General features: G+C 43.3%; 1 protein-coding gene across 1 annotated transcript in view; it reads left to right on the top strand.

Moving 5' to 3' along the window:
* Positions 1–18,546, top strand: part of LOC104404805 (putative Polycomb group protein ASXL2) — a gene marked incomplete at both ends in the record, with an annotated part of 20,085 nt that extends 1,539 nt beyond the window's left edge. The window contains 7 exons of the mRNA XM_010013335.1: positions 2,952–3,078; positions 7,137–7,277; positions 8,670–8,833; positions 12,327–12,423; positions 13,669–13,774; positions 15,551–16,268; positions 18,403–18,546. Coding sequence (XP_010011637.1) covers positions 2,952–3,078; positions 7,137–7,277; positions 8,670–8,833; positions 12,327–12,423; positions 13,669–13,774; positions 15,551–16,268; positions 18,403–18,546 — 1,497 coding nt within the window. The remainder of the gene's footprint in view (positions 1–2,951; positions 3,079–7,136; positions 7,278–8,669; positions 8,834–12,326; positions 12,424–13,668; positions 13,775–15,550; positions 16,269–18,402) is intronic.
* Between the last annotated feature and the right edge of the window lie 7 nt (positions 18,547–18,553).

The raw sequence follows: 18,553 nt of genomic DNA on the forward strand, positions 1-18,553 counted from the left end.
AGCAGTTCCTCTTCCTTTTCTCTGGTCTGTAGGTCCCTGTTTCACAGAATGGGAAGGGACCTCTGTGTAAACCCAAACTACATTTCCAAATGTACGCTCTTTCCAAATCCACATTCCATCTAATTTTCTCCTCTTTCCAACCCTCTCCTTACATGCCTAATAATTTTCTGCTTTTCATCTCCAAATTCCCCTTGCTACTGCTCCCACCATCTTTCCCTTAGCTTTTTGTTCATGCTGCTCTTTCTGCTCTCTCCCCACTCTGTTCTCCAGCTTTCATATTGTGAGACACCTACTTCCTGGGCATCCTTATTGCAGTGCTGTCTCTGAATGTAATGAATTATGTCAGAGTTAGCAAGTTCCAAAATTTAGATGGTGTTCTCAGTTTCACTGCTAATCTCCTCGATTTGGGGAATCGGGGAGAAACCCTGAAATAGAAATGAGGAATCACATAGAGGCCTTGATGTCTACGTAGCGTTATCTGTTAGTACTTAACACTTGTGCACCTGTCTGCAGGGCAGAAAGCTATTTCCGATGGTCATAGAATCACAGAATGGTTTGGATGGGAAGGGACCTTAAAGCTCATATGGTTCCAACCCCCTGCCATGGGCAGGGACACCTTCCACTAGACCAGGTTGCTCTAAGCCCCATCCAACCTGGCCTTGAACACTGCCAGGGATGGGGCAGCCACAACTTCTCTGGGCAGCCTGTGCCAGGGTCTCACCACTCTCACAGGGAAGATGTTAAACAGCACCAACCCCTGAGGAACACTGCTTGACACAGGTCATCATCTTCTAAAATTTGCTCTAGCTTTGGGTCAAATTAAAAACATTGCACACCTAAACCATTGCTTAATTTTAGTTCCAGTGGAATTCTGCCATTTTGACAATATTTCATATGGTCATATATTTTTACATATTTCATCTCTTCCTATCCATGGTTGCCACTGTGGTCAAGAAAAGTTATAAAGAGTAGATAAAATGAGGAAATACAGATTGCAGGAAGGAGACACGTGTTAGAGTAATAGGAAAAACACAAGATACTGAGTGAAACAATAGTTCAGGAGAGCTTTCATATTTTTAATTTTGTTTGAGGCCTAGATTATTTGCTGGCGTGCACTGGAGAAGATGGCTGGTTGGGTTCAGCCCTCCTGTCTTGAGTGCTAACTAATTATAATTTTACTGGAGGGAAGAGAGAGCAGATTTCTAAGTGAGAACTTTTAACCCTGGAACACTTGCTGTTGCTATACTGACAGTGAGTGTATCAGGTTCTTGAAGAAATAAGGGTTAGGATTTAGTTCATAAATATATCAGAGTTAAAACTGCAAAATACAGATAAATAATATGGCATACACTGGTGTGCCATCACCATACAGTGTAACAAGTAAGCAGATGGCTGCATTCCTTATACTCATTTGGAAAAATCCCGAGTTAGAGGTTTGCAGTACCTGAATCTAAATTGGCAGACACATCAGTGTTCATCCTGCTGGAAAGATGAAACAATGATGGAGAGAAACACCCTTTGCTACTCTATCACCTTTTTCATGAATGAGGGAGCTGTACAGTACGGTTTCTTCCCCATTGGGTGGATTCTCCCCTTTCAATGGGTTTTTAACACTGTTGTCAGGTACTGTGGGCAGGTGCAAAGCAAGAGGCTCAGGAGCAGTTTCTGGTCCTGCTGCTGTCACCACTGTCATCCTTAGTGGAGCAGATGAGGAGTGCACGGGGGACACCAGGTTTCTGTTTAAATTGCAAGTAAAGGAGGTGCTGATGATACTAAACAGTGCCTTTTTGAATTTACTCTTTTTAGTGTAAGTAGTGGTTTCCGCCCTCATCAGCGGGGTTTACCTCAGAGCTGCCCATTGTGCAAACACACCTGTGTGCTGAGGAACATCTGCCCTCCACCACAAGTGGCACAGTGAGAACAAAGGACAACCTGAAGGCAAACAGAAGGAAAATAACAAGCCCCTGATTGGGGCAGAGGGGGCATATGGGGCAGTTTGGGTCGGCTGAAGGAGAGTGGAGGGCTGGTGCTGGTAGGGGGTTTGTTTTGGTGGGGGCTGTGTGGGACACCCTGCTTTCCAGGTACCCTGCCATGGCAAGGGGTTGGAACTAGGTGAGCTTTAAGGTCCTTCCCAACCCAAACCATTCCATGATTCTAAGTATACATTTCAAAATGGGAAGTAAAAGGAAATGTTGTGTCATATATATACAAATGAGTTGGCTTGTTAACTATCACTATCTTAATAGTAATACAGTTTGATCTAGAAGAGAGAATACTTGGATCTGTTGTAACTTACTCTGCTGTTAAGTTTATTTGTGTTTGTATTTCATTTTTTGAGAAGAGACACTTTGGTTTGGGTAGATGCTGCAGTCTAACCCAATGCCTTCATACTTCCTTGTCGTTTGTGCCTTTTCAGCTGTGTCATGGTTGCCTTAACAGTCTTTTCTAAAACAAAGGATTTTATTTTCTTACCTCTAGTGTTTCAATTTTTGTTACTAAATTATAAAAGTCTTTCCTAATGGCCTGTTTTTTAGTAAGGTATGACTTACTTCTTCAGGAGACAGAAATCAATTACATGATGGTACCTTTACTTTGAAGCTAACTTATATAATTACTTCTTGAACCACCTCCAGATTTGGAATCCCCTAGAGAATGAAACAACTCAACCTAGATGTTCTACAACCATTAACTTTTTCCTTTAGATGCCAAAGATAGGAAATCTGTCTGCTTGTAATAGAGTATTTAAATAGCCAGTATCATATTTAAACAGATGGTATTGGTGTCCCATGCGAACTGAATGTGTTTGGGAAGTCATTTTTCACTTTTGACATAGTTAGAATCAGAATCCAGCTATCAGTTACTGTAAAACAAGCAGCTTGTACTGTATACTAATAATTTCTAAGACTATTTTTAATTTCATTTTGGTCCTGTTCTTCTGTCCTCTTCCACAGGCCTTGAAGCAGCAGCAGCAGAAGCAGCAGCAGCAGCAATGCAGAGCAGGCATGCCTGTGTCATCTAGCCAGCATGTCCTTCTGAAGGCTGTCAAGGCAGCCAGCGACTCCACACCTGCAAAATCTGGTATGTGCAACGACACCTCTGTGTGCTCTTTTACTGCTGGGTCTCTTCAACTGGCCTTTTATTGTTTGTAGGGCATGAGAGAAGAAAGTGTTTCTTATAGCATTCCTTTTTGTTTCTGAAATAGTCTAGTTTCTATTTTCCTGGCTTTGATTTTATTAGGAATGTGTTCAGTAAAGAATAGATCCTGAATAGAATTTACTCTGCCATTGTCTGGTTAAAAGCTTCTTTCTGTGATAAATGTCTTCCTTGTAGCTGCCTGTATGCTGTGGTCAGGTAATTCTCATGGCTAAGCAAATGAGGTAGTTTTTCTGTTAGTATTTAGAGTTTTCAAAAGTGGCTTCTCAGTCTGTAGCATGTCTTTCATGTATTGTTCCAAAGATGTATGCTCTGCTCAGAAAGCTCCCCAAGAGGTTTTCAGCATTTATGCTGCATTAGAAATTGAGATCACTGCTGTTGTTCATTCAGGAGCATTAGCTCTTTTTCCACCAGCAGCATTTCACTAGTTATCATAAATTGTTGGCAATTGCTTCCAGCTAGTTTTTTCTAGAGGCTTTTCAGGGTAACTGATTGCCATAATCTTCTGGTTCTGTAAGCCTGATTCACGTTGTTCTCTTTCAGATGCAAGAAGTGCCTCTGTGTTTGTATAGGGCAATTTTTGTGTTGTACAAGTAAATGACTTAGTAGACTAATGCTGTCATCATTTTATCAAGCCACAATTTGTCATCTGTAGGCATTGCCTATAGTGGCTCTTGAACCACCTCCCAGATCACTGAGCACCAAAGCAGAACCATGGGCCTTTGAAATCCAGCACGTTTGGCCTGGTGATCTGTGTCCGACAGTTCTGATGGCACATGTGTTGAGAAGTGTGTAAAAGCAGGGTAGGCTCTAGTAGGACCTCCAAATTAAGAGGACGTGTCTTTGTGTTCCTCAGACTGGGTGGGATTTTCTTCACTGGTTTTTGCCTAACCTGGTGGGTGGGAAAGTTGACTTTGTAAATGCCTTGTGGCAAACAACACGCTGTGAAAACAACTAATTTTTGTTTGGTTTTGAGACAGGCTTCTTACATCTTTATTTCGTTTCTTCTAATTATCAAACAGGCAACAAACAAGTAGTGTTTATTCAACAATTTTGCCACTCGTGACTTCTGTAGACATCTCTTCTTCAGTCTGAGGAGTCTCACTGTAATTTCTTATTCCTCATATACAAAGCTATGTGCTTTTTGCAGTAGATAATGAAAACTTTGCATGCTGTTCAGGGTGCAAGACACATTCTGAATTTGTATAGCACCATTTTGACAGTCTACGTTTTGTTCATCTTTTTCTTAACAATTCCTAGCATTCAATTTTCCCTTTTTGACTCCATCAAAAGCAGGCATTTTCCTACAAGGGTTATGATTCTCAGATTCTTTCCTGAGTTGCCATTTTCTATTGTAGAGCCTGACAGTGTATATGTAAGGTTAGGGAGCTCTTATTTACATCACTTCATGTTTCTGTACAGCAAAGTTGGCCTTCTGGGCTGCGAGCGCAGCCTGATACTGCTGGGTCGTGTTGAGCTTAAAATGTTTTTCTTAGTCTGTAATCAGAATCTTCTCTTGCTTCCTTGGCTTGAAACTCAAGATTTCGTGTCCTATTCAGTATGGACATAGAGCACAGGTTATTTGATTTCTTTTCCTGCTGCCTTTTACATAATTAGAGATGTTTCCTCATCTCATGCTGATTTTCTTTAGGATAAAATTCTTTCTGTGTTTTAGCATGTTTGTTTATTCTCTCTTTCCAAATAGCTCTAAACGAATCCAAACCAAAACTAGACCAATCTGTGTGCTGGTTATGTATGGCTGGAATGTTTCTGTAACATCTGTTCAGACATATGCATGGCTGCGACTGGGCACCATATATCTGATCAAAAGGAACAGGCGTGTTTGTCAGCTATACTTCATGCAGCATTTAATAGTAGAGTGAGTGTCTAACAGTTGATGAGGTTGCCTGTTGCTCCCAGGTCAGACCCTTTCAAAAAGGCTAAGGAGGAAAAGGTTAATATCATCTTGCTTGATTGAAACTTGGTCCTAAGCTGCTCTTGTGCCCTTTTCACCTTGGGTGGTGTGGCCTGAGAAGGAAGCCAAGAGGAATACTATACGTTTCTCATAACAGTATGAAGACAATGCACCACCAGGTGTATGAGGTCTTCAGCATAAAATGATGGTTTAAAACCCTCCTGCAGTTTCTCAGCTAACTAGGATTAATCCTGAATGGTTGATCAGCACAACAGGCAGATACTGGTCTGGAGGACCCGATCTCCAAAGCTCCCTGCTCCCAGAGGAATTGGATCTCTACTTGGAGACATAGGAACAGCAGAGACCTGAGAGGGACTGAAGCAGGATATTTTGTGAGCTTTTTAGCTAACATAGAGTAATCATTACAATAGACTAATGGAGGAAGTAATCCAAACTCTTAGAGTACTTCAGATATTGTTTGGTGTCGTTATTTTTTGTGATTCTAATGAGGCTTTTGCCTTTCCTGGCTCTGTGTGATGCTGGCAGCCTGCCATCTGCCCCTTCCCAGGCATGAAGTGGCAGACCACTGGGACAGGAGGCACGTGACCTTCTCTCCTTATTTTGGTTTCACACTTCCCAAACTATTGCCACATCCACATCAGTCACAGCTGAACCATTTTCTTCCAGCATATCTATTTAATTTTTGTTACTGGTTTTTCTCTCAGACTTTCCTGTATTTTGCTGCTACACCACAGCTGCAAGGTATTGTACATTGTGCACGTCAACTCATCCAGTTTTTCTAATAGTACTCTGAAAATATGTTCAAATCATAGGACTGTTCATGTTGGTTGGGACCTCGGGAAGTCTCTTGCAGCTGGACCTCCAGCATTTCTAGGGGCCAGTCAGATCTTTGAAAACCTCCAAGGACAGAGGTGGCACAACCTCTCTGGGTCCCTGCTCCACTGCAGGCTGTCCTCACAGGGATACTTTCTTTTCTGTATATCCTGACTGATTCTTGCCCGTTTCTTCATGTTCTCCTGCCAGGCGCCACTGTGACAAGTCTGGCTCTATCTTCCTTCTGTTCTCTGGGTAGGAATAGCAGCAACTACCAGGTGTCCTGCAATCTTTTTTCTTCTCCAACCTGAAGAAGCCCTAAGCCCTCAGCCTCTTCTCACAGGTAGAGAGGAGAATGAGAGATACAGACTGGGTGAAGGAATGATTAGTGCAAGTTGTTAGTAAAAGCCAGCATTTGTTCCATTTGTGAATTAATCACCTGTATTGTGGAGTTTCTCTTTCAAGGTATGGCACTCCAGTGTCATCTTCCCTTACTTGAGTGAGTGATGTTACTCTAACATAAGCCTAGAGAGTGCAGGGGAAAGACCAGCTCATGTTCTTAATTTGTCTCACTTGAGGAGGAGGGAAAGGAAGATGGAGAGAATCTTGGGAAGAAGCTCTTCCCGGTGGCGTTAAAAATCCTGTTGTACAAAAGAGAACGTGGGTGGCAATGGATTGTGAGAGGAAATCACAGTGATGAAATCTGTCTAGTTGGGCCAGTAGTGACCTCGGAGGAGGACATGAAAATATCTGTTAAGTATTGGAAAGAGGAGGAGGAATTCCTGAGGGTGGTCTGAAAGAACAAAAGCTACACTAGTAGTTCAAAATTTAGAAAGGACACATGCAAATATGAAGAGATTTTTTCTGACAGTGAACTCTAACAGAAGCTAAAGCTTCTCTGAAAGGAATTTTTAACAAGATCATTACTGGACTGGATATAAATGAGAAGTAAGATGTGACAAACTGGGAAATAGACTTAAACCATAAACAAAGTGGTTGTCCTGCCCTTTATTTTGTGATAGTCTGATAGCTACAAAGGGCACTTCTATTTCCAGCCTGTTGGGAAGCAAATGCTACAAGAAAAAAGGAGTGTAAGTATCCTCAAAGTGCTTGTTCTTGAGCTGCTAGGACTAGGGCATGTGTGTTAAAGAATCTTTATTTCAGCCCAAACAGATGTCTTGTGTAATATTTCTTTGTACATCCCTGTGTTTAAATGTTTCTATTTCCTTTGCAGCTTGGGAAGGAAAGCAGTCAGATGGACAGTCGAGCAGCCCTCAGAACTCCACTTCTGGTTCCTCTCCCTCTGTTAAGCTTGATAACTCCTTGCCAGGGTTGGGAAAGAAACCATTCCAGAGATCTGACAGGCTCCATGCAAGTAAGATACTTACTTTTCTGCTTACAGAGATTTGGTTGCTCTGATGACAGAACAAAAGCCTAAATAACAAAATTGAGGAAAATGTGTAATTAATTGCATTGCTATAGTGACTTCTGGGCAACTCTGGATGGTACTGCTAGTATGCTGTGTGAATGGGGATAATAATTCAAACTGTACATATGCAAATAAGCCTTTTCTCGTTTCTTACCATCAGGGGTTTCTACCTGTGAATTTGCAGCTTGCTTTTTGAGAAGTAAAAAAGGACTTGCATTATTTAGTAGACTTGTTAATGCACTTAAGAGACTCTGATAACATTAAAAAGAAAAAAGAAATTCCTTCCCAGATCTTTATGCTACTTGCTTTATGTTACTTGACTTCCTTCCCATTCACTGAAGTTAGGTCCTTCTCAGCTGTCCAGACCTTTTGTGGTTTCTTTTATGTACACCAATGATGGACTCAACTTTGGTGAACGTAAGGATACTCTGAGGTCTCTATGCTAGTCATCCTAGATTGTCATTGGTGAAAACAGACACTTTTCAGAGTTGTTTCATTCGTCCCATGTAATTAGGAAAATCTGCAACTTAAGTAGATTATAAACCTGCAGAGCTGTTTTCTGAATGACTTCTGATGGAGAATACTTCCGCTAGTGAAACAAGCCTCCATGGCACACACTTTGTTAGGCTCTGTTACCTTAAAAGTAAATGCTGTCATTCTTGATGTCAGGGCAGCAGGGTAGTACTACCCATTGTGTTAATAATGTGCTTTTAATCTAAGCTTCATAATATGTGGTATTTCGCCCGTTACAGACAGCGGATGCATCCAAAAGAAGTAGAGCACACAGTGCAAACGCTGCCTTTTGCAGCACATGCATGACACTGGCTATAGCATAAGGGTTAATGCTTGACTTCATGGCTTTTAAACACAGAAAAGGAAAGAGAATAGTTACTCGTTACTGCTTTGTCTTTCCACCCAAGTACAATGAGCTGATGAATTCTTCTGAAATGCTTTTGCTAGGTGCAAAGTAGGAATGTCCAAGAAGAACTCCCAAGGAACAAACTGACCTTAGTGAGAGACTTAAAATCGAAAAATAGAAAATCAATGTGGCTAAAAGCAGTTCTAGAAACCTTTCTGAAAAAGACTCCTTGTCACTCCCCAGATAGTGGGGTTCTACAAGATTTCGGTCAGCTGACACAGGCTACAATGGAGATTGTGCTGGAAAGGACCCAATTTGTTTTGAACTGTATATGCAAAGGTAAAATGTGTTTTTCAAGTCAGTGTATGAAATGGATTATGAAGGTGGCATTCTGAAAATCTCAGGGACAGTGAACTCCAAAGGCACCTTGAATCCTCTCTCAAGTACAGTGATACTCATGTCTTGGTGGTTTGTTGCAGGGCAGCTGAAGAGAACAAAGTGTGCTGAAATTGATGTGGAAACTCCTGACTCCATTCTTGTGAACACCAACCTGCGGGCACTGATCAACAAGCACACGTTCTCCGTCCTGCCTACAGAATGCCAGCAGCGCCTGCTGCTGCTGCTGCCCGAGGTGGACAGGCAGGTAGGTCTTCTGTGTTCTGCTTCTTCTAGGTTCTGCTGTGGAGGGAAGTGGCTCTACTGTGTCAGCAGGGAGCATCTCCAGAGGAAATTCAGGGTAGCCACCCAAACACTGTGTTTATAGCTAATGAGGTAGGCTGCTGCTTCTGCTTCTGTGCACAGTGTGGAAAAAAATTGGAAAATTCTTCAATGATTTGTTTAGGTATTTGTTGCTACCAGAAAAAAAGAATGTGGCTTAATTCTGCTAAATCAATCCACACTCCCAGCTACAGCAAGAGCAATGTTTCTGTTACACTGGACTTGCAGAGGGCCAGGAGTGATGGGCATGCAGCAGTTTCAACATCTTCCTCTCTCCTGTACTCACCTGGACTATTCAGTACAGGATTGACCCTGCAGCCTCTTAGGCTGGTGCCTTCCCACAGAACATCAATACAGATGCTGCCATCTAGTTCCAGCCTCTTCTGTTTCTCTGGCATCACTGCTGTCAAATTCTGAATTTGGTAAAGTGAAAACTGAACGAGTTTTCTATGGCACATTCACACTGTCCAGACTGCAGAGCAGGCCTGACCTGTGCCACAGAGCTTGTGCCCTGACCCAAAACACGCTGTTAAAGGTACCAACACAGTGTGTGGCAGCTGAAGAGGCAGCTTATGCTGTGGATTGTCTGTTTGCGTGTGAAGAGAGGAATTCGGAAAAGCAGGAGTGTTTAGTGGGGAGGAGTAGGCTCCTTTGCTCTGAGGGAGACACAGAAGAAATGGTGAAGTTTTTCACTAAGCTCTTCACTAAACAGTTGGTGATAACAGGAACAATTAACGTGAGTGACAAGGGGGTAAGGACTCAGCCTTCAGGACTGAAAATCCTCTTACTTAGAAAGTACCTCTTAGGTAAGAGAATCTTTTGGTAAGACAGTTACTTCAGCTCATCTGGACCTGATGAATTTTCTCTGAAGCATGAAGCAATCTCAACATTGCAGCAGTTTTCTTCAGCAGCTTGGAGAAGGCAGGGATGATACTGAGAGATGAGAAAAGAGTAAATATCACACTTGCATGTAAAAAGAGGAAAAAACAGTTGAGGAAGTGAAATTCAATCTGTTTATGCTCAATACCATAAAAGTTGCAGCTAGAACAAGGATGATTCCTTCCTTCCTTTTACCTTACTCATGTTATGTTTGTCTTCAGTATTCCTGCCCCAGCTGGCCAGGAGCTTCTGAGCAAAGGAGGAATCTGTGCTATGCTACTCAGTTGTAGGAGCGTCAGTTCAGATGCCTTAACATATGTGCCTAGAGCCATTTTAAATGTTCTCTAGATAGCAAAGCTGGCTTCAAGATGCCACTCCAGATGGAAATCTTCCATATGTCCTGTCTCAGGTTTGCAAGTCCCTTTAAAATGCTTTCCTGTGTGATGCTCAGATCAGCACTAGATGCCTGCATTTATGCATTTCAGTCACTTCCTCAGAGTCTGTCTCAGCTGCTTACTCAGGGCTTCTCTTATAGAAAGTAGAACTCCAGTTGGTACACTCAAGAGCCTCTGAGTACATGCAGGTGTCTGCCTCAGGCTGAGGTGAACCGAGTCCCCATGTCCATACACCCAGTTGACTCAGTCAGTATAGTCTGTGAAGGGACACCAGCCTAGATGGAGGTGCTAGATGGAGCTGAGACATCCATGTGCAGTGATGTGGTACCTATCTCAGCGGCCATGGCTCTCACACAGTGTTAATAGTGTGTGCGTTCTGGCAGCTGCACCATCGTCTGCTTTACAGAGGGTGCTTCCCTGAGCAGGCAGTGTTCCTTTGGAGCTAGGAGGAGTTCTAACTTTTTATGTTGCCTCATAAATTCTGATCTTCAGTCAGCATTCATCGGGGACTTGTTAGTCCAAGGCTGATCCAATAAATGTTTGAAGCAATTGTTTTTTAAGTCCTGTGGCCTTTGTAATAATTTGGTATGTGTCAAAATATGATGTGATGGAGTTTGCAGCTGGAGTTTACTGGCAAGAACCTCACAGCAGATGGTAGGACATTTCTGCCCTGGCTTTTAAGTTTAATTGTCCTTAAATTGAATTAGAATTTGACTGAGAACAAGTTTTGACTAACCCTATAATACTGCTTAGCTCCTGAGAGGCCAGATCTTACATTTTGCTGTAATAAATCTCCTAGAGCAGCCCACCACATCAAATGGTGCTGCGTGCTTTATCGCACATCAGTGTTCACTGTAGTAAACAGGAGAAGAGGCGAAGGCGTTGGACGTGCCAGTTGTGAAACGTCACCTGTCTGCTTTGTGTTTCTTGGCACGGACTCAGTCTGAGCTGCTACAGCTGATGCTTCTGCAGAAGGGAAAGGCAGTGATGCTTGACTCCATCAGCCCCATGGCAGTTGACTGTCCTGCAGCACAAGGAATGGGCAACCCCATATGTGCAGCAGAGGATAATCGTGTCAATTCTGCTCACTCAAGTCAACCAGTAGGGACTGGAACTAGCAAATAAATCCCTGCTTTTGTAATCCCTATAATGGCAGCTCCTAACTTAAAAATCTACCAACTAAATCTTACCTATAAAACTTTCTATTAGGTCAATTCCATCATTTTCATTACCTGCAGCACAATGCTGGCTCAGGGAGAGCAGAGTTTCCCTGTCAGTCCTGCACTGGTGAAGGTTTCCTGCACAGTCTCCCAGTGTAATTGGATGAAGCCTGCACTGGGACAGCTGGATTTTGCTTGTTTGTTCTGATTTATTAGACAAGAAACGGAAGCACATCAGTTTTTCCCACTGCAAGTTTTTGCCTCTTACTGAACCATACATGTATTTTTGTGTTTCTAGCGGAGAAATTCCACATTTACTTCTGTGGGATGAAGAGCAACAGCAAACTTCATGTGTGTTTTATTACCCTGGTTATCATTTCCCACTGCAACTGTTCCAGTCTTGGCCTCATGCTTTCTCATTTATGTCCTACTCGATAGCTTGACTGCTCTATTTAGTTAACCATATTTCAAAGACACAATGGGTTTTGAGCCTCATTTGTCCATTTTTCCTGAAGCATCTGTGGTTATGATTACATACATTTCAAAGTTACTTTTATATGACACCTCTTCTGTGCTTGCTTTTCCCTCACACACTTTCTTATGTTCATGAGAAGGCAGCAGAGCTGGTGCTTTGGGTGGTAGGAAGCTCATTCATTCTGCAGGGGAAAGGGCAGCTGAAGGAGCTTCTCGGAGGCTGTGCTGTTCCATTTCTCCTTGCCACCTGTACCATCTGCTGCTCATGTGTGTTTATGCAGCTACAGAGGATTGGGCTGAGGATGAGAAAAACCTACCACAGCCTCCTGGATCCCAGCCTTGGCTAAGCACAGCCTTAAAAGGCTGTGAGTTTTCACCTGAGTTAAAGGCAGTTTCCAGAGAGATCTGTGGCAATGTTAGGATTTTTCCTCTGTTTTCAGATCTCATGTGATGAAATGTGACATTTGCCTTTCCAGCTAGTCAATATTGTTTGCCTTTTCATGTGTTCCAGGTTGGGGCAGATGGTTTGATGAAGCTCAGTGGCTCTGCACTCAACAATGAGTTCTTCACTTCAGCTGCCCAAGGGTGGAAGGAGAGGTTGTCAGAAGGTAAAACTTCCCCAGACAACGATGCAGAACTCTTGAAGGTTTTCAGCTAGTGAATGTTTTGGGGAATGTGTGAAAAAGATTTCACAGAGAGGTTGAAGCACTGGAAGGGAGTTCCTAGGTAAAGGCAGTTGTAGTCAACACAAGCTGAGAGAGCACATGCAAGCCCAGAACTACATCATCTCAAGGTCAAAGAGGGGCTGCAGTGAGGAGTTCACTTTTGAACTTAATGTGTGCAAAAATTATAGAATCACAAAATGATTTGGGTTTGAAGGGACCCTAAAGATCATCTTGTTCCATCCTCCTGCCACAGGCAGGGACACCTTCCACTAGACCCGGTTGCTCAAAGCCCCATCCAAGCTGGCCTTGAAAAATGAGCAAGTCTCTGAAAAGAGACTCAAGACAAGAGGGAAAAATGTGTTTAAAATCATGTTGAGATGACAGAGCTGTGTAATTCTCAAGTGGTGGTAGCTAAATATAGCCCACTGCTGAGCTCAGTGGAGAAGGTAAATTGCATTCCCCAAGTAAGGCACTTGGTCATCAGTGAAGTCGACTGTCCACAGGTGGTGTGGTCAAGTCCTTTGAGCCAGTATTTTTTATATAACATAACATCAGATATTTACTAACCGATAGGACTCCTGCACCTTCAACAGTTGTTTGCATCTTTATCTTAGAAGTGCTTAATTCCATCATTTGATCAAACCACATCACCAGAAGCGTGCTCATGCACTGTGAGCAGGGACCATCTCCTCCACAGCATGCAGCTGACTCATGGGCTTTGTGCTCAGGGCACACCTGGGCTTATGACAGTGTGTGTTTTTAGCTGAACTCTCGCAACTGGGAGACAAAGGATCACCGCAACACTGGAAATCCAGGAATTCACTGCTGCAACAGACACTGTTTCAAAGGACTGAATTTTGAACCCTGTTGCTTTATTACTCTAAGTAAAGGTGTGTGTTCTGCTGGTTTTGATGCAACAGACTTTCTATATTTATTCACCTGGCCAAGTTTATACAAAAATACAAAAGGAAGTCGATGTACCAGAGATTCTGTTTGGACCCTCTGTACTTCTGAAATGAAAAGATGAGTGTCCTGACTTAATACTGACAGGTACCAGTGTGCTGAAAAGGGGGAGCGACTCTTCTCAAGCTGTTGTCTGAGACAGCGCGAGTGGGAAGGCTCCTGTGGTTACATGGCTTCATTTCATCCGTAGCTTTTTTTGAAGATACCCATTATTGCTTTTTGCAGGTGAATTTACACCAGAAATGCAGCTAAGAATACGACAAGAAATAGAAAAGGAAAAGAAGGTCGAGCTGTGGAAGGAACATTTTTTTGAGAGCTACTATGGCCAGAGGTAAGACCCTTGACTGTCGTTTCTGCCCTTGCACTGCCTATCCAGGTGTACCTGTTGCTCCATTTGTAGCGTTCATCCACCAATAAACACCATTTTTCATTAGTCCTGAAAGCTGGAAAAGGCCTCCAGCTTAATCCAGCTGCTGCAGAACTGAGAAAACGCCTGAGGGACTTAGGTCAGAAGTGATGTGTTTGCTGTCATGATTTCTAATGCTTTAATAGCCAGTGTAGAACTGGTTTCCTCAGGCAAGGCTGTCTTTTAGACTTGACATCTTAACTTTTCCCACTCCTTACTACATTACTTTTTGACACTCCCCTTGTAGGGTTCTTCCAGTGTCAGGATCCCTAGGTATGGTGGTGGAGCATACTCTACCCTGCAGCAAGTCACCTGCTACACGACATCTTGTGTGTTTCCCCACATCCAGTGGGACACAGATTTGGTTAACTTACCATGTTATCCAGTCTTTTATTCTGTTTCTTTTTTCTTCATGATCTTCCCATCCTTTTGGGCTATGGAGAGGATCTCAGGTTTCTGTGCAAGTAACTATACTAAGAAACTTGAAAACAGACAGACACAACTAAATGAGTAATAAGGAATTTCTTATTCTGCACCTTGCCAGTTGGCTGTCGTGCTTGTCCTTGGGTGGTCAGCCAGTTGTCCTCTCATTTATCTATCATGTGTTAACCCTCTAGAGCACTTAGATTCCTACAAGCCCTATTCCCACAAGCCTGATTCCCACAAGACCTGTCATTCCATGGTCTGATAGCTTGAGGTTTCACAGGTGAGTGGGAAGCTGGGTGCACACATGGACACACAGCAGGCTGCAGGACTAAGTAAAGGAATACACCAGGACAAGAAGTAATCTCATGACATTAGCAAAGAGCTTTCCTCAGTTGCCTTACCCAGGTGTCTTAATGTTGAAAAACAGGATGTAAACACACATGTTGCTCTGTGCTGGGTGGTGAAAGGTGACGGCCACATTTATGAAGCTTTAGGGGGACAGCAGGACAGCATGGAGGTGGCATGCATGGCAGCAGGACTTCAGTTGTCTCTAGCTCCCAAAAACTTGGCTGATAGAAATCAATCCTACAGATTGATCAGGCTGCCTCATCTGACTTCATGGGTTAGTGTTTGGGCAGAAATCCCAGATTTCATAGTTTAAGAGGGATGAATTAAGTTAATCCTAAATGAGATGTCACTCTGGCAATTAGTGTCCCATCTTGTTAATTTCTGTCACAAATAAAGATGGAGGAATAATACAGGGAAATACTCCCATGTCTTTGATGATAAAGGCAGCAACGTTGGGTCTAAGCTGAGGGAACACCAGTGGTTCCAGCACTAGCCATGTTCCTCTAGGGAATGCTTCTCAGTGTCCCTTCCCACAAACATCACTGTATGAGCTGAAGTCAGATGGAAGCTGCATGGGCTTGTTTGCATGCTGCAACGATGTGCCTGTGGCGGCTAATAACAGAAGCATTTCTTGTTGGCCAGATTAATTTGCTTTGCAGCCTAGAAAATTGGTATCGGGATAGAGGACTAGATCTGACCTGTGTTCCAAGTATTTCACTTAGTTGGATTTAAACTTTGCTGTTAAGTTCTGCTTCATGTGGAAATAACAAGAGTACAGAAGATTTTCAAGGATTCTGGCACTGAATTAGATGTGTGAGACACATTTATTTAGGGTGTGGTATGTAGAGAATCCTCACAGTTTTTGTAAGGATAATATGCTTTTTGCAAGAATGTTTCACAAAATAAAAGATCTGCTTTTCTTGATAGTTCTGGGCTAAGTCCTGAGGAGTCCAGGAGACTGATAGCGAACACCGGCCCTGCCGAGACAGAGACTGAAAATCCAGCAGCTGAGCCACCAAAATGCCTGCCAGCCTCTCTGGTCCCACTCAAAGAGGAGATGACCTCTCTGTTAGAGTCTAAAGCACAAGCAGTCCAGGAAGCACCAGCAATGAAAAAAGGAGGGGAGGAAGGAAGGGAGGACGTGCAGCTGAAACCAGCCAAACCCACAGAGGCCTCAGTCTCCCCTGGTGCGTGCGCAGTGAAACCCAGCGACTATTCCTTCCCTTTAAAAGAGAGAGTCCACGGAGAGTCTGTTCAAGAGAAACTACAAATTGTCAACAGTCAAAAAGCAGACATAGAGAGAAAGCACCCTGCCTCAAAGGAGGTGCTGGGCAAAGAGACTGTCAGTGCCTCAGGTGTGGCTCCAAGTAAACCAAAGAGCCCCGAAGCAGGTGAAGTAGTAGCAAACATGAAAAGCCCAGTGATGACTTCAGAAACACCAGAAAAGAAGCCCCCTGTAAATGAAGACATGGAAGTCAGTGTGGAAGCACCTAAGAGGAAGTCAGAGAGTCGGGAAGAAGCTCCAACCACTCCCGAAAAAAAGCCACGCATCATGGAGACCTGTCAGCACCACCAGGCATTTCGGAGCCAGGCACAGCCCTTTCCTGCTGCGGGGACCCCAGTGCCGCGTGTACCCCCACTCAAGGTAAAGAGAAACAAAGGCAGCTCCACGGAGCGCCTCACTGGGTCAGCTCAGCTGGTGGCTTTGTCAGTTCAGTTCCAGTTAGGTGTGTAAACTGTGTTACCCACTTACAGTGATGGAAATATTTGATCCAAAGTTGTCTCAGTCGTTTGCTAAAGGGGATCTGCTGGCTGGGTAATCAGCATGACTTAAGTATCTTTTGTACATGTGCATCTGTTGAAAGATCTCTTGGGCCAGAAGCTCAAAGAATAGTGCAAAAGCCCAGGGCAAAGCATAACAGGGAGTACTGCAGTTCCTGCTGGAAACTGGGCAGGAACTGCAAGACCACAGTAACAAAGCAGGTTGTAGCCCAGAGGTGCACAGAACTTAGCAGGTGTGTGAATATCCCCAGTACAGTCCACAAAGACTGTCAGCTATCAACAGCTTCCTCTGATCTAACAAGTCCAGGACCTAACTAACTTACCTGTGTTTAAAGAAAGACCACCTAGAAGTAGCGCAGTTACCATTTATACCAGCTGGACATGGCATAGCATCAGACTAGGTTGCAGGGAAAGATTCTTCCAGGGAACACCTCCATTCCAAAAGCCCTTTAGCTGCTGAGTCTCAATGAGAAACCTACACGGGAGAGGAATCAGGCAGTTGTTCACCATGGGGATAGGGCAGGGGGAAGGAAGCATGAAAGAACCGCTCCAGCCCATGGCCTGCACCATGCAGTCCTCTGGCATCTGAAACCCTGGTGGTGGGAGCACACACCTGCATCTGCGCTTCCAGGAGATGCCCTGAAGGACCTCATCACTCAATCTGGGCATTCCATCCTCTTCCAGAAAATGATCACAAGATTTCACGGCACAGATAACCCTGATTCTTTCTTGATATTATTTATAGTCAACAGTGGATGGTAAATGGATGAAACAACACAGAAAAAATTTGCAGTCATGTGTGACTGTGTGACAGGAGAAGTTTGGTTTCTGCAGAATAGGGCCTCTGCTTTTTCTAGCAGAATGTGCTCTGGTTACTGTTCAGCTCCCTCATCTGGGGCCTTAGGCAGAAGTTGTAAATGGAAAACTGCTTAGCTGCTGTATTTCTGGATGTCCTAAGAATTCTACTCTCCTAGTTAAGAGTCTTTTATACTGGGAAGTACACAAACACACATTTTACAAATAGTTTGTAAACCGTTTGTAAGTAAGTATAGTTATAAGTAAATAAGTATAAGTTAATAAGTATAGCACAGGGGCAGGAAAACATTAATGAATGCTTTCACTTGTTAGTGAAACCAAAACTGGGGGAAAACTGTCAATAAAAGGTATTTGGAATGTCATACAGGAAGCACAATTGATCAGCCAGTGTGATAAAAATGGGATTAAATTTAACAATGGAGTGAATTGAAGGGTGGTTGCAAATAGTTTCCCCTGTGAGGTAGAAAAGACAGATGTGGTGAAGTGGCTACTCAGAGGAGGAGGGGTGTCAGCAGATACATGGGAACAAAGGTAACTGTAAAACGTCCTTGCTTAAATCTTCGCCAGGGAGACAGCAGAGCACTAACGTGAGTGTGCTGTTATCATCACCTCCAGTAGAAGGAACATACTTTCAGAAAGCAAACTGAAATAATGAGGAGAGCAGAGGACATACTTTGGCAGAAAGGACTAAACCCCTGTCATTTTACTACCTACTGATATATGGTAGAGAGATTACTATGACTTTATACAAAGATGCTGAGGAGACAAGTGCAAATCTGCAGGGGTGAAAAAGCAGTGCAGAATCGAGCAGAATGTTGACAAAAACCTTTAAAAGGATATAAATTGCATATGAATAAAGTATTAAATGCAGAATAAGAGATGATAGGTGTTCAGTTTTGGGGCACTCTTACACTTTTTCTGCTTTAGAGTAACTCACAACAGCAAGGGCTGAGCTTCCAGTCTGAGTTACCAAGATTGTAAAGACTTAAAATAAGGGTGTCAGGTGTCAAAAGATCATGCATGTCTCTTAGTATTTATGTCAAGTGAGGGAGAGAAGGGACTTCTCCAAAGGGGTTTCTCCAAAACTACAACTGTTTCTTTAAGACCAAACTAAATATTTCTTAAACACAGGTTAAATGGTCCTCATGTCTTAGCTGTGCTTTTCTTTACCTCTTTTTCAGATTCCCGTTTCCAGAATCTCCCCAATGCCATTTCCTGCGGGCCAGGTCTCTCCCAGGGCACGTTTCCCGATCTCACTTACCAGTCCAGGAAGAAGAGGAGCCAGAACTTTGGCAGACATCAAGGCAAAAGCCCAGCAAGCAAAGGCTCAGA

Source organism: Nestor notabilis, unplaced genomic scaffold, assembly GCF_000696875.1.
Source record: "Nestor notabilis isolate BGI_N333 unplaced genomic scaffold, ASM69687v1 scaffold29070, whole genome shotgun sequence".
Taxonomy (NCBI): Eukaryota; Metazoa; Chordata; class Aves; order Psittaciformes; family Psittacidae; genus Nestor; species Nestor notabilis.